The sequence below is a fragment of the Lissotriton vulgaris genome, chromosome 5 (genome assembly GCF_964263255.1).
Source record: "Lissotriton vulgaris chromosome 5, aLisVul1.2, whole genome shotgun sequence".
NCBI classification, from domain to species: domain Eukaryota; kingdom Metazoa; phylum Chordata; class Amphibia; order Caudata; family Salamandridae; genus Lissotriton; species Lissotriton vulgaris.
The window spans coordinates 568163614-568177096 of NC_141693.1; the positions used below are offsets into that span (position 1 = coordinate 568163614).

The 13483-nt window shown below is 45.7% G+C and overlaps 1 protein-coding gene across 2 annotated transcripts in view; it reads left to right on the forward strand.

Moving 5' to 3' along the window:
* Nucleotides 1-13483, forward strand: part of WAPL (WAPL cohesin release factor) — a 1140053-nt gene that overhangs the window by 144859 nt on the left and 981711 nt on the right. For both annotated transcript variants that reach the window (XM_086922027.1, XM_086922028.1), the window contains exon 4: nucleotides 4234-4346. In XM_086922027.1, the coding sequence (XP_086778153.1) occupies nucleotides 4234-4346 (113 nt within the window). The remainder of the gene's footprint in view (nucleotides 1-4233; nucleotides 4347-13483) is intronic.

The window sequence follows — 13483 nt, forward strand, 5'->3', positions numbered from 1 at the left end:
TTTAACTTTGAATCCTGGAATCCTTAACTGAGAGGACACCATGAACTTTCTCTGCATCCCTGTACACACACACACACATGGTTAGCCTACCCCCACTACCAACCACTATCATCCACCACCACCACCACAGTCCCTCCCCGGGAGCACCCACCCGCCACATAGCTATACCGTTCAACTGCCAATGCTCACACGTGACTCAGACTTTTAGAAACTAAAAAGTTTGAGGAGATGGACAAAGATACAGAAGACTTTTAGCTACACATTAGGCATGATAAAATGTTTAACTCTATTTCGGGACTGGATTGAGGGCTGCTAGCCCCCCTTCACTCCACTGAACAGCAGCCATTAAAATGACTGCCATTCAACAAAGAGAAGAAAGGCCAGCACAATCCTCGCCTCTGAGTCCTTAACAGAATAGAAAGTTTCTGTTACGATAGTGAGGAAATTTTTCATAATGGAAAGTATTCAGAGTAATTTTGAGTTTCACTTTTGATTAAAATAACCGAAAATCACAAGATTAAGCCTCTTTGCGTAATTTGACAAAAAAATCCTATTGCGAGAGCACAGGAACAATGAACTTCGCAACAGTGAGCTGCTTATGTTCACTATCTGCAAGACAACAAAATATTTAAATACTGGGTTATGCGCCACACGTTATTCCACATAATCTTGGATTATGTTAGTTTTTTTACGGAATTACACTACAGCAAATTATGTGTTACACCCACCCCTGCTTCACACCCCAGCAGCTTCCTATCTTTGAAACAAAGGTGAGGAATTTTGAAAACAAATGGGCCCTGCTCTGAGCTGTGGATGGCACGTGCTTGTGAATCATTGCCTTTAAGTAGGCTGGACCATTAAGGGCATCGCCTTGCTCACATTTGGCTAGGAGTATCTTTGGTAATTTATTAATCCAGAGACTGCTGGAAATATTCCTAACCTGAAAGAAGATAATGGTTTTATCAACAAGGCAAAATGGATTAAAAAGGTCTGAGACACCCCCTTGGCTGCAACGTCTGCAGCGGTCTTTTTGGCTTATCCTAACTTGATGGACATCCTTTGCCAATTAGGCAAGCAAGCATACGCAAAGGCAAAGTTTGATTTTTTTTTTTTTTTTTTTTTTTAATAATTAGGATTATTTTTTTTTTTAACATTCTATATAATCTTTTCTCCATACTTTGGTCCACTGCTGCTGTCTCTTTGAGTTCTGGTGCTCTATTGGACCACATACCTTTTCCACACTTTGCAAGTTTTTTCTTTAGTCCATGTTGAAGAGTGGAAAAGTGTGACCGTGTAGATACACACACACACACACACACACACACACCCACCCCCACCCCCATTATGCAGTTATACAAGATTCAGTATCCATAGGAAGAGCATTGCCGTTTCATGAATATTCACAAAACTTCAGAAAAATTAGACAAAGTTACATATAATGAAACGCAAGACATTTAAAAAAAAAAAGAAATATTGCTTTAAAAAGTTAGAACTAGCTGGATGGTTATTCCCAAGGGAGTCCCGCTGGGCGGCTAATAAAAAAAAAAAAGGGGGTGGTTGGAGTTTTATCTTGTTTGCAAGTGTTTTGTTTTCGATCTGTTCCATGGGAGGTTTTGATAGCTCCCCAGAAAGTCCTGTGGGATCCAGCGCAGCCCCTTTTGTGGTACTGCAGGACTCTTGTGGTAGCCACCAGTGACTTGTGCTCCAGCGGAACTGAAGAAAAATAAACAATGAAATGGGAAGAAGGTGCACATGATAGTTGCCCACTAACAAGAACTTGACCCCTGCTGAGAGTTGGGCACATGGTGGTGTGGGAGGTTTTTTTCAGAGGGGTAAGCTGGTGAAATTCACTGATAAAACAAAAGGTTGAAGTGGAGTTCTATGTAGGTCCTCTAATAAAAAAAAAAAACTGCTGTTTTAAAACAAAAAAACCTAAAATTCCCAGTTATGCCTCACTGACCAAATAAAACTTACTCTACTTATGATCGCACATTAATTTACTGATTACATCTACAACATTGCTAGTTAGTCTTGTGTCTGATTTGATGTAAATCTCTGCACTAGTCCTTTAGAAAATAAAGTTCAAAATGTATGCGCAGTTCATGCTACGGAGGATCTGCGGAACCAACATATCAAAAGATAAGATCAGATTGGCTGCCACCACATGAACAAAGATGTGGCAGTAGTAGTCTTAGGACTCAGACCCTTGTCCTACAAAAAAGTTGGGAAAACCTAAGGGCAGTGTAGAGACCCTGCCCCCCAGGCAGCCACTGAAGGGATTTTCTTTTTGGCTCCTACCCTGTTTGTCAGGGTGTTTGGAGTACCAGTGTATTCTTTTTGGGAGGGAAGGAGGACGTGCAGATCCCCTCTTAGCCTTTTTTAATTCTCGATCACACTTTATAAAATTAGTGGAGTGTATGCCTCTCACTTTCCAAGCCTTTTTAAGTCCCAGTGGTCCCCATGTCTCCAGCTCTTGGGGCCGCTGTTCATAAAATTGGGATCGGGCATATACGGCCTGCCTCCCATAGCCACTTTGAGGCCCTGGGACCTAGTTTTACATTTTGAAGAGGGAGAGAGACTGCACCGCAATTTCTTTATAAATGAAGCTGCACAGGGCATTTTTCCCTATATATTTGACTGATAAGTGTATACGCTCATTTGACTGTCCAAAAGGTTTCTGCAGTATACAGTGCAATAGCGTTATCTGACATTTGCATTGTAGAATATCCTAAATAACTGTAGATCTTCACCTTTTAATTAGGAAATCTATTGTAATTTTTCAGCCCCCCCCTACACCTCAATCTGTACACCACCTGACCTGGCAATCATGATTAACAGTAGAAAAAATCATCCAAAAACCTCTATTTTCCATATTTTCTGTATTTAAAAATGAATACAGACCGGAAAAGATATAGTTTCTGACTGTATTTATCTGTAAAAACGGAAAATGTTGATGTGTTGGACCCCTTGTAAAGCCAATAAATAGGCTTGCATTTGATATTTGGGTTTTCTCACCCTTTGACTAAGTCAGTTGGCCTGCCTTACATAAAATGACACCCTTTATATTATGTCACAAAGCTGTGCATGCCTATGTGGGGGTTGGGAGCAGAGTCTCGCCACAGGCCAGAACCTATGTCCAACTCCACCCTGCTCATGGCCAAAGGCTGTGGGTGTGGTAGGGCGTCTGCAGAGGAATGGCCTCAGGGCCTGACCACTGACCAGGTCCTGCGACTAACCCCATACCGCGCATGGCCAAAGGCTGCACACTGTGGGGAAGTAGGCCACCCACAGGGTGTTTGACACAAGACCTGGTCACGGGCCAGGCCTGCATCAAACCCAACGCCGCACACAGATGGGCATCTTACGTTTAAAAAAAAAAAGAAAGAAATTCACTGAAGAAAATCGGTGCACTCTTAATTACCTCATATATTACATCAATCATGACATGTTCTATGCCGACTACATCATTTCAAATTACATCATTGATACCCACTCAGTGCATGGTGGCGGCGAGTCAGTTACTCTAGGGCACAAATTAGTTACTTGAGAACTAGAACTGGTTAATTTCAGTAGTTTTATTTGTTTAAAACTGTATGTTTTAACGGGCATTTTCACCTAACTATAATATCCCTTTTACCCTCTGTGGTTTTTTAAAACGTAATATATTTAAAATATAGATATTTTTTTTTCAAGCTATGCCTTGGCATATTTTATATATTTTATGCCTACTTTGTCACCAAAGAGGAAAGTGTGGTTTTGCCATAGCCAAGTTTTTACTAATTTCCAGCAACATCCTTAGCAATAATTGGGCATCAGCACATTGAAGAAGTTTTTTTTTTGGGGGGGGGGATCCTTTTTAATGTTACTGGGAGAGATTTCCTCCGTGTATTGTAGAATGCGTGTACTCTGTCTCGCATAGTATTTCAGCAACTTGCATGGGGTTGGCACCACTTAAACTTCATTACAGTGGTTATAAATGAGGCTACATTTTAGTAAATTGTAAAGTAATGTGACAAAGTATTTTGAACTCAATCTCTGTTGTTTAAACTTTATATACACGTTTTTTTATTCAAAATCCATATAAAATAATTTCTAGGGCTAAAGCATGGAAATATGGATTATTTTGAATTTTTCCTCGAAGGAACCATATTATGGAAATTTAGCATTGATTTTTATCCATGCAAGGTAATTGGAACTTGATTTGGAAAACTAATTATAATTGATGCGTTGCAGAACATATGGAACTATCTGATGATCCGTATGGCCTTCCCGAGGAGCTAAAGAAGGCGAAACCTGGAGAGAAGTCTAAAGAAGGTGCCAGGAAGATTTTCAATGCTCCTAAGCGAGTGAGTATTTGGAGTTATTAGGATCCGCATTTGAAATTCTTTCATGATTGTTTCTTCCCAAAATGCAATTTGATTTTCAAGCAGTTTTTTGAAATATAAACTATTGTAGCTTCCACAAATAATTGCGTTGTTACAGACAAGATTATTAGATTTATGCAGAAAAAGAACTCAGATTCTCCCTGGCAGTAACATTTTGTAATGTGCGGTGTTCTACATTGAGGTTATCCTTCAATGTTTAACTCATAATGTAGTCCTGTTTTTGAATGTTTGCACCTTGTGTGGGTATAAGTTGTACAGGTTTAAAGGCCTCCAATTTTGTGTTCTAGAAGCTCTTGATTTGCATAGAAAGGGGACATTTTGAATGTATAGGTTGTGGGAGAATTGATAATAAACCAGGCTTGATAGTAAATTAAATGGGGAAACCGCATTTCAAGAAGCTGTCCAAAAATGGAGGATGCCAAAATCTGAAAATTTGTATCTGCTACTTATCCAGTATTGGGGTATCTTTCATAGATTCACATGCCTGAATCATTCCCCGTCGTCGAGGCGGGAGTCTCACGGTAAAAATACAAACAATAGCAGTGCCTAAAAACTTTCTTGTAGTAGGCTGGAAAGCCTGAAGGCCTAGCTAGGCCCAAAACTTAGCAGCCTATCTACCTCATTATGTAAAAAGACCTGAAATAGTAGCCTCAGCCAATCAGCTGTCCTCACCCTCTAGAACCTTCCCAGCCCAGGCAGTTCTCCTCAGATTTTCACCGCACTTCGTGTGTAAGGGAGTCTCCCTGAGTGCCTACTCATTTTTAGTCTTTTTTCTCTTCTAAATGTCTGAAAAGAAGGCTCTTTTCAAGGCTTGTGGAACCTGCTTTAAGAAGAGGGCCCATGTGGACGACCAGCACTCTGACTGCATTTATTGTCTGCACCCCTCGCATGTTGTGAAGGATTGTAGAATTGCCGTACCTTCCCTTCAAAAACCATCGGGGATAGAGAGGCAAGGGTTCTTTTATGGTTAAAATCATTTTCCACAGATGATGAGGACAAGGCCTCTACCTCCAGCAAGAGAGCCAGATCCAGAGAGAGCTCTTCTCCTGAGAGGAAGAAAAAACTTAAATCCTCTCAAAGAGTCTCAGAACCCTCAAAGAGTGCATCACTTCCTTCAGGACCGTCCACTGTGAGTACTACTACTTCTACCTCTTCAATTTCTTCTGTTACGACCACCACTTTGGCTATTACTTCTCCTGTGGTGTCTAAAATGTTGACGTCAATCATCGTCGGCTGTCCCGTTGTCGACGGCCCCGTCGACGAAGATCCCTTCAGCCATGTCTACTAGGGCTCAGTCGACGAAATCTACAGGCCCGTCGACGGCAGTTCCATCGACTAAGTCCTCAAAGTCCTTGTCGACGAAGGTCTCGTCGACGAAGACACCATCGACGGCCTCGTCGACGAAGGATTCGTCAACGAAGACACCATCGACGGCCTCTTCGACGAGAGACTCGTCGACGAAGACACCATTGACGGCCTCGTCGACGAAGGACTCGTCGACTAAGACACCATCGTCGACGGTCTTGTCGACTGCAACATCCATACCGTCGACGGCAGCTCCGTCTACGGACATGTCATCTGCAATTCCAATGTCGACCGGTTCGTCGTCAACGAATTATGAGAGCTTTGACATCAGCTCATCTTATGCACAACACACCTCCAAAGAGGATGCAATATACTCATTTTCAAATTAAAACTTATCAGAGAGACTACTCTCACATTTCTCCACTCGCACCATCACATCTTTTGGAGACCTATATGTACGTAGAATCTGATAACAGCGAAGAGGATGAGGGACCTTGTGGGGTTGCCGTCACCCTTCAGAATTGAACATCAAATATCAGGAGGATGATGAGGACTATGACCAGGAGCATTACGCGAATGAAGACTTGTCAATGCCATACCATTCGCCCCAGACCAGACCCTCTCGTTCAGAGGACAAAAGTCATCTCCCACCTACTTTGATCCAAGATTTACAAGCTATGCTGGCAGACTATCGCCAGAGATTTCCCCCAGCTCCAGTTACACCTACTGTGCAGCCTGTTCAAGTTGACATACCAAGGCCTCCTTCACCGCAAGCTTCATTGTCACCAAGGCAGGACGCTGACCCTGCACCCCAAGCTGACACTGATACCTCTTCTCAGGATGATAATGAGAGCAGGGAAGAGGGTGAGTTGCCGGATCATACACCTACGGATCCGTGGGATGATTGTCATTCCCATGCCTTCAGCGCCTGTTCCACGCCCGTCAGATTCTCCGCCTGAGGATATTGGTGGATTTCACAATCTTATGCACCGTGCTGCTAGTAGATTTGAATTGTCTGTCACAGTTGAGCAGTCTGACTGCTTTTTGCATGACTTTAAAGAGGGGTATCGCAGAGTCACCAGAGCTATACCTATTATCGATTACATATGGAAGGAGGCCCTCAACATCATGAAAAAACCTGCTTCCATTCCGGCAGTCCTTCCAAGAATTGACAAAGTATCAAGCTCCTCCTGATGCTCCATCTTCCTTAATTGGTCACCCTCGACCGGACTCGGTCATATCTCAGGCAGCACAACAGAGGTCCAAGAACCCTCCCACTCCTATTTCGACACCACCTGACAAGGAGGGCAGGAGACTGGATGCAATTGGGAAAAAGTTCTGCTAATGCAGCGGCCTCCATTAAGGCAGCTAATTCACTAGCAATTCTGGCCCGTTATGATAGACCGATGTGGTCAGATCTGTTTGAGTTCCTTGATCTGATCCCTGAGGATCGTCAACAGGAGGTACGCAGAATCGTACTTGAGGGTGAGAGGGCGGCATCGGAAATCATTGATTGTGCCCTTGATATTTCCAACACCAACTTTAGGCAATTGGCGGGAGCAGCAGTCCTTCGGCGCCAAGGTTGGCTTAAGGCTACCACCTTCAGACCTGAGGTCCAAATGAAGATCTTGGACATGGCGTACGATGGGGATTCACTTTTTGGAAAACACATCGATGACGCTTTACTGGCGATTAAAACGGATACGGACACTGCCAAATCTTTAGGTACCCTACAATACAAGAAGGGGTCCTTTAGAGAAGCAAGAGGCCGTGGTTATTCTTCCAGAGGGAACTATTCCAACCAGCAAAATCGACAGTACCAGTCCCAGTACAAACAACCGTACTATCAGTCATCCTACAGACAACCTGCCTCTGGTAGTTTCTCTCGTCAGGGAAGGTAAACGACGCTCAAACAATCAAGGGCGTGATTCCAACAAGCGCCAATGAGCTTTGCCGGACGCCAGTCATTTATCCTCCCCTTCCCGTGGGTGCCAACATTTCTGCTTTTTACCAACAGGGGCGGAAAATAACTTCGGATCAGTGGGTCCTGGATCTTGTCCGGAATAAACACTCTGGAGTTTTTACAGAAACCACCAACAGCGCCGCCCAGGGGTCCCCCTTCCCCTCGTCTTCACTTACTATTCAAAGAGGCCTTAAAGATGCTAAGCAAGAATGCGATAGAACGAGTTCCTGCCTCTCAAAAAGGGAAAGGATTTTTTTCTCGCTTCTTCCTTGTAGAGAAAAATTCAGGAGAGTGGCGTCCAATATTAGATCTGCGTAAACTCAACAAATATCTGAAGAAGCAGAGTTTTTCGCATGGTAACGCTAACGGACATTCTGCATTGTCTCAACAAAGGGGACTTTATGGCTTCTCAGGATCTGGAAGATGCCTACTTCCACATTCCTATTCACCCAAAACTTCGCAAATACCTAAGGTTTGCAGTGGCTGGCGTCCACTTTCAATTCAAAGTGCTTCCATTCGGCCTGAAATCGGCGCCAAGAATATTCACCAAATGTTTGGCTCCGGTGCAGCCATGCTGAGGTCACAGGGAATAGAAGTTTTCCCATACCTCGACGACTGGCTACTAAAAGGACCATCAAGAAAATCCACGATGGAGGCGGTCAGGAGTTCCCTCTCCCTTTTCTCAAATCTGGGACTGACCCTCAATTTCAGCAAATCTCAGCTACAACCTCGTCAGGAGTTGACCTTTCTAGGAGCAGTGTTAGACACATGCCAGTGCAAAGCGTTCTTGACTCAGGAACGGCAAAACAAAGTGCTAAAGCTGGCAAAACAAATATTTTCAAGAAGGTCACTTTCGGTTCGAACATTTGCTTCCCTTCTGGGGATGTGCTCGTCTGCAATCAGCCTCATCCCTATGGCGAGACTCAGAATGAGGCCACTGCAGGAGGAATTACTTCGACAGTGGAGGCAAGTCGACAAATCGTTCGACGATCGCATCAGAGTAACATCCAAGATGAAGCAAGCCCTTCTTTGGTGGTCGAAGGCGCACAATCTGTCGCCCGGCCTCACATTTCTCCACGAAATACCGGGGTTCATCCTTACAACAGACGATTCCATGGAAGGCTGGGGAGGTCACCTCCAGGACCTTCAGATTCAAGGGCAATGGTCTCATCAGTACCGGAAGAAACACATCAACAGCCTGGAGCTGAGAGCCATCTTTCTATCCCTACAAGCCTTTCTTCCAAGGATTGCGAATTCGTCAGTGCTGGTGCGCACGGACAATACCACCAGCATGTATTATATAAACAAACAAGGAGGAACGAAATCTCTCACCCTGTCGTTGGAAGCTCAAGAAATGTGGGAATGGGCCATACTCCATGGCATATCCCTCAGAGCAGAACATGTACAAGGTATTCAGAACTCTCTAGCTGACAACCTCAGCAGGGCTTTCACGGGCTGTCACGAATGGGAACTCAAGCAACAGCAAGTGGAAAGGATCTTTTAAACATGGGGAACACCAACACTGGATCTGTTCGCCACGCAACAGAACAGCAAATGCCTATTTTATGCCAGCAGGTTTCCTCAACAAGGATCAAGGGGAAATGCCCTTTTGATGAGATGGTCCGGGATATTTGCATACGATTATCCTCCGATCCCACTCATACCGAAAGTACTACAAAAAATGAAGAGGGAGCATTGCACTCTCATCCTCATTGCTCCCTGTTGGCCAAGGCAGTATTGGTTTCAGGAACTTCTTCTACTCTCTCAGCAGTTCCCACTTCGTCTCAAAGCGACAGTGTCAATGCTAACAAGGGAAGGGGGCCAGATCCACCATCCGGATCCTCAGTCACTGCACTTGCACGCCTGGCTCCTGACTTCCTAGAATTCAAGGATCTTAACATCTCCTCAGACTGCAGGGCGATCTTATCACAGGCCCGTGCGCAAAGTACCATCAAGACGTATCGTTTTAAGTGGAAATGGTTCTGTTCTTGGTGTGGAGAAAATAATGTTCATCCACTCTGAGCTCCACCTGAGGACATCCTTCCTTATCTGCTGTCCTTAGCTACAACAGGACTTGCTTTCTCGTCCATTAAGGTACATCTGGCGGCAATATCCAGATTCAGAAAGTGTTCCAACAATCCATCTTTATGTTCATCATCTTTGATCAAACAATTCCTTAAAGGGCTATTCCGAGCTTTTCCTCCAGTTCGGCCTCCTCCTCCTGAATGGGATCTCAATATTGTTTTGTCCCAACTTCTGAAAAGGCCCTTTGAACCTTTTCATAAAGCGGAGCTGAAGTTTCTAACTTGGAAAGTGGCGATTTTACTGGCTCTCGCCTCTGCCCGCAGAGTCAGTGAGATACAGGCCTTCACAATTGCACACCCTTTCTTGCAATTCTCTAGAGACTTTGTGACGCTTAGGACCAACCCAAGATTCATCCCAAAGGTGCCAACCCAATTTCACATCAATCAGCCTGTCAAGCTCAAAACTTTTTTCCCGGATCCTAAAACTCCAGTGGAGAAAGTTTTACATTTCCTAGATGTGAAACGATGTTTGAAGTTTTATCTTCAAAAAACAAAGGACATACGCAAATCGAATCAGCTTTTCGTTGCTTATGGCCAAGCCACCTTGGGTCAGGCTGTAACAAAGGCAACTATAGCTAGATGGTTGTCATCTACGATTCTCTTCTGTCATGACAAAGCTAACAAACCTTTAGCAAGAAAGGTTAAAGCGCATTCCACCAGAACAATGTGGGCGTCGACGGCCCTCTTCGCTGGAGTGACGCTGGAGAACATTTGACGAGCTGCTACGTGGAAAAGTGTGCACACTTTAACGTAGCACTACTGTATGCAGTCGGCAAATCTGGATGATACCGCAGTTGGGGGAAGCGGTGTTGCAGCATCTTCTTCAATAAGGTTGGACTCTTTATAGTCTTTTATCCTTTTTTTGACTGTTTTAAGCTTATGTATTTCATTATGATGTTTTTAATCTTTTCAAACGCTGTCCTATTCTTTAATGTGCTTTATGAAGGTTTTTGATGCATATGTTATGTAAACAAATTTGTGCTCTATAACCTTCCAGGTTGTGTGGGGATGTATACGATTTATTTTGTCTCCCACCTTCCTCTAACGACAGACATGATGCCACTGCTTGCTACTCTGATTCAGGATGTGAATCTATGAAAGATACCCCAATACTGGATAAGAAAACAAGTTACTTACCTGTAACTACGGTTATCCAATATTGGTATCTTTCATAGATTCACATGCACCCACCCTCCTCCCCGGCAGGGCAGTTCTGTTTTATGGATACTTATTCTCACTTGTGCTGGGAAAATCTAAGGAGAACTGCCTGGGCTGTGAAGGTTCTAGAGGGTGAGGACAGCTGATTGGCTGAGGCTACTATTTCAGGTCTTTTTTTTGTAAACATTTTATTTTGCAATTGACAAGAAGGAAAAAAAAAACCCAAAAAAAACACAAATAAGCCGCACCGGGGCGTGACACATGTTCCCACACAGTGGGAAAGGAAGCAAATTAAGACAGTGGTAATGTTACAACGTTAGGAGAAGATCAGTCAATGAGTCCGAGCACCTGTAGGAAAAAAAAAAGCCGTAAGAAATGCCACATAGGAGTTGAGGCTTGCGAAATCAAATTGTCCCTTCAAGCAGGTCTTCGAGCAACACAAAGAGCACAAAAAAGCACCATCCGATGAAAATAGGCACCCCGGCTGCAACACTGAAAAGAAAAGAAATACAACTCCCCAGCCCCCCCCCCCCCCCCCCCCCCCGCTCCCCCCACCCCCATGACGGCGACACAGACATACCACATTCATTCAGCAGGCACACTAAAGTTGGAAGAGGTGTAAGGGTCTCAATGATGCTGGGCAAACCGCCGAAGGCAGGCCAGTAGATAGGAAGGTTACCAAGGGCCCCCACACATGCTTAAAGTTATTGTAGTTACCGAGGAAGATGTCCGCCATTCTTTCCAGGCTCAGAAGCTTCCAGAGCCTCGCGTGCCAAAGGGAAATCGCCGGTGCCTCCTTCCGTTTCCAAGCCGCCGCCAGCGTGACATTGGCTGCTCCCAAGCACAGCCATAGGATTTTCTTATCCGCGCGCGTCTGGTGCTCGAGACCGGTGTCCCGTAGGCCCAGGAGCACAAAGGCCAAATAGTCCTCTATAGGATATCGCAGGATATCCTTGATATGGGAAAGAATTTCATCCCAGAACGGCCTGATTACTGGGCAATCCCACCAAATGTGGCGGAAGTCCCCCAGAAGGCCACATCCCCTCCAGCACTTGTCCGAGGCAGCCTGGTAGATACGATGGAGCCGAGTCGGAACCATATACCACTGCGTGAGAGTCTTTTAAATGAGCCTCCAGTAAGTGGATCGAGTGATTGAATTGGTTCATATCTCTCCACAGCGCTGACCATTCGGCGTCAGCGACATCCCTTCCCACCATCTCCTCCCACTGCTCCATATAACGTGGCCTAGGTGACAATTCAGATTGAAGCAGCAGCTGATATAGGAAGGAGATGGCTCCCTTCATGGTGGATGTCCTCAGCAGAAAAGCCTCAAATTTCGATGGAGACCTCGTGGCTGCCTCCAGCACTCCTGGCGACGTGGCCCAATGTAGCAATTGGACATGCCTATATCTATCAGTTTGCGGCACCTGGTAGTCCCGCATGTAGTTAGCAAAGGTCAAAGGATCAGAGCCGTGAAACAAGTGAAGCAACGCCCTGCACCCACCTTCCCTCCATGCGTCAAAGGGTCCCTCGGCAAGTGCCGGCGGGAAGGCCGGGTTGAAATGCAATGGTGTGAACGGAGATGGGAAGGTTGTCCATCGCTCATCGCCAGCCAAGGTGTCCCATACCTTCAACGTAGTGCCCGTGGGGGTACTGATGTAAGCATTCAAGGGGCGGTCTTTCTTCGGTTTCCAGGCTAAATCCCAGATGGACCGACCCGCCACGCTCCGGTCCATATGCAGCCAGTGTTTTTCTGAGAGCTGCTGCGACCATTCCACCATGACCCTCAGTTGGGCAGCCTTATAGTAGAGGCGCAGGTCCGGGAGACCAACCCCACCCTCCGATCGAGGTCGGCACAGGACCGCGAAGGACAGACGCGCTCGGCCCCCTTGCCAGACAAATTTCAATACCAGCGTTTTGAGTTGCCGGAAGTAGGCGCTATCCAGCGGAATAGGCAAGGCCTGGAACAGATACAAATATTTGGGGAGAAGGACCATTTTAATCGCATGCACCCTGCCTAACCAGGACAGGAATTTAGGTACCCACCTCTCCAACTCCGCCCGGGTCTTCGCCAGGAGGGGCGGGAAGTTGGCCGCGAACAGCTTACCCACCGTCTGAGTCAGGTGGACTCCCAGATAGACAATCGAACCCGAAGCCCAAGCCAATGGCGTCAACGCCCGCACCTGAGCAACATCAGCCTGCGATAAGGTCAGATTCAAAATGTAAGACTTGCCATAATTTACTTTAAATCCAGCCACTCCCTCAAATTCAAGTAAAATGTCCCTGACACAGGGCAAGGAACCAGCCGGATCCGCCACTGAGAGCAGGACGTCGTCCGCGAAGAGCGAGATTTTATGTTGCTCTCCCGTGAACGGTATGCCCTTCACGCCTTCGTGTTCCCTCACCGCCATCGCCAGAGGCTCAATACTGAGCGCGAATAGCAAGGGAGAGAGGGGACACCCCTGTCTGGTGCCCCGCGAGTGTGGGAAGAAGGCCGACAGGTGGCCATTCACTGCCACCCTCGAACGTGGGCTGCAAAAGTTCGCCTGTACCATAGTGATGAATTTATCAGAGAAGCCGAAAGCTCG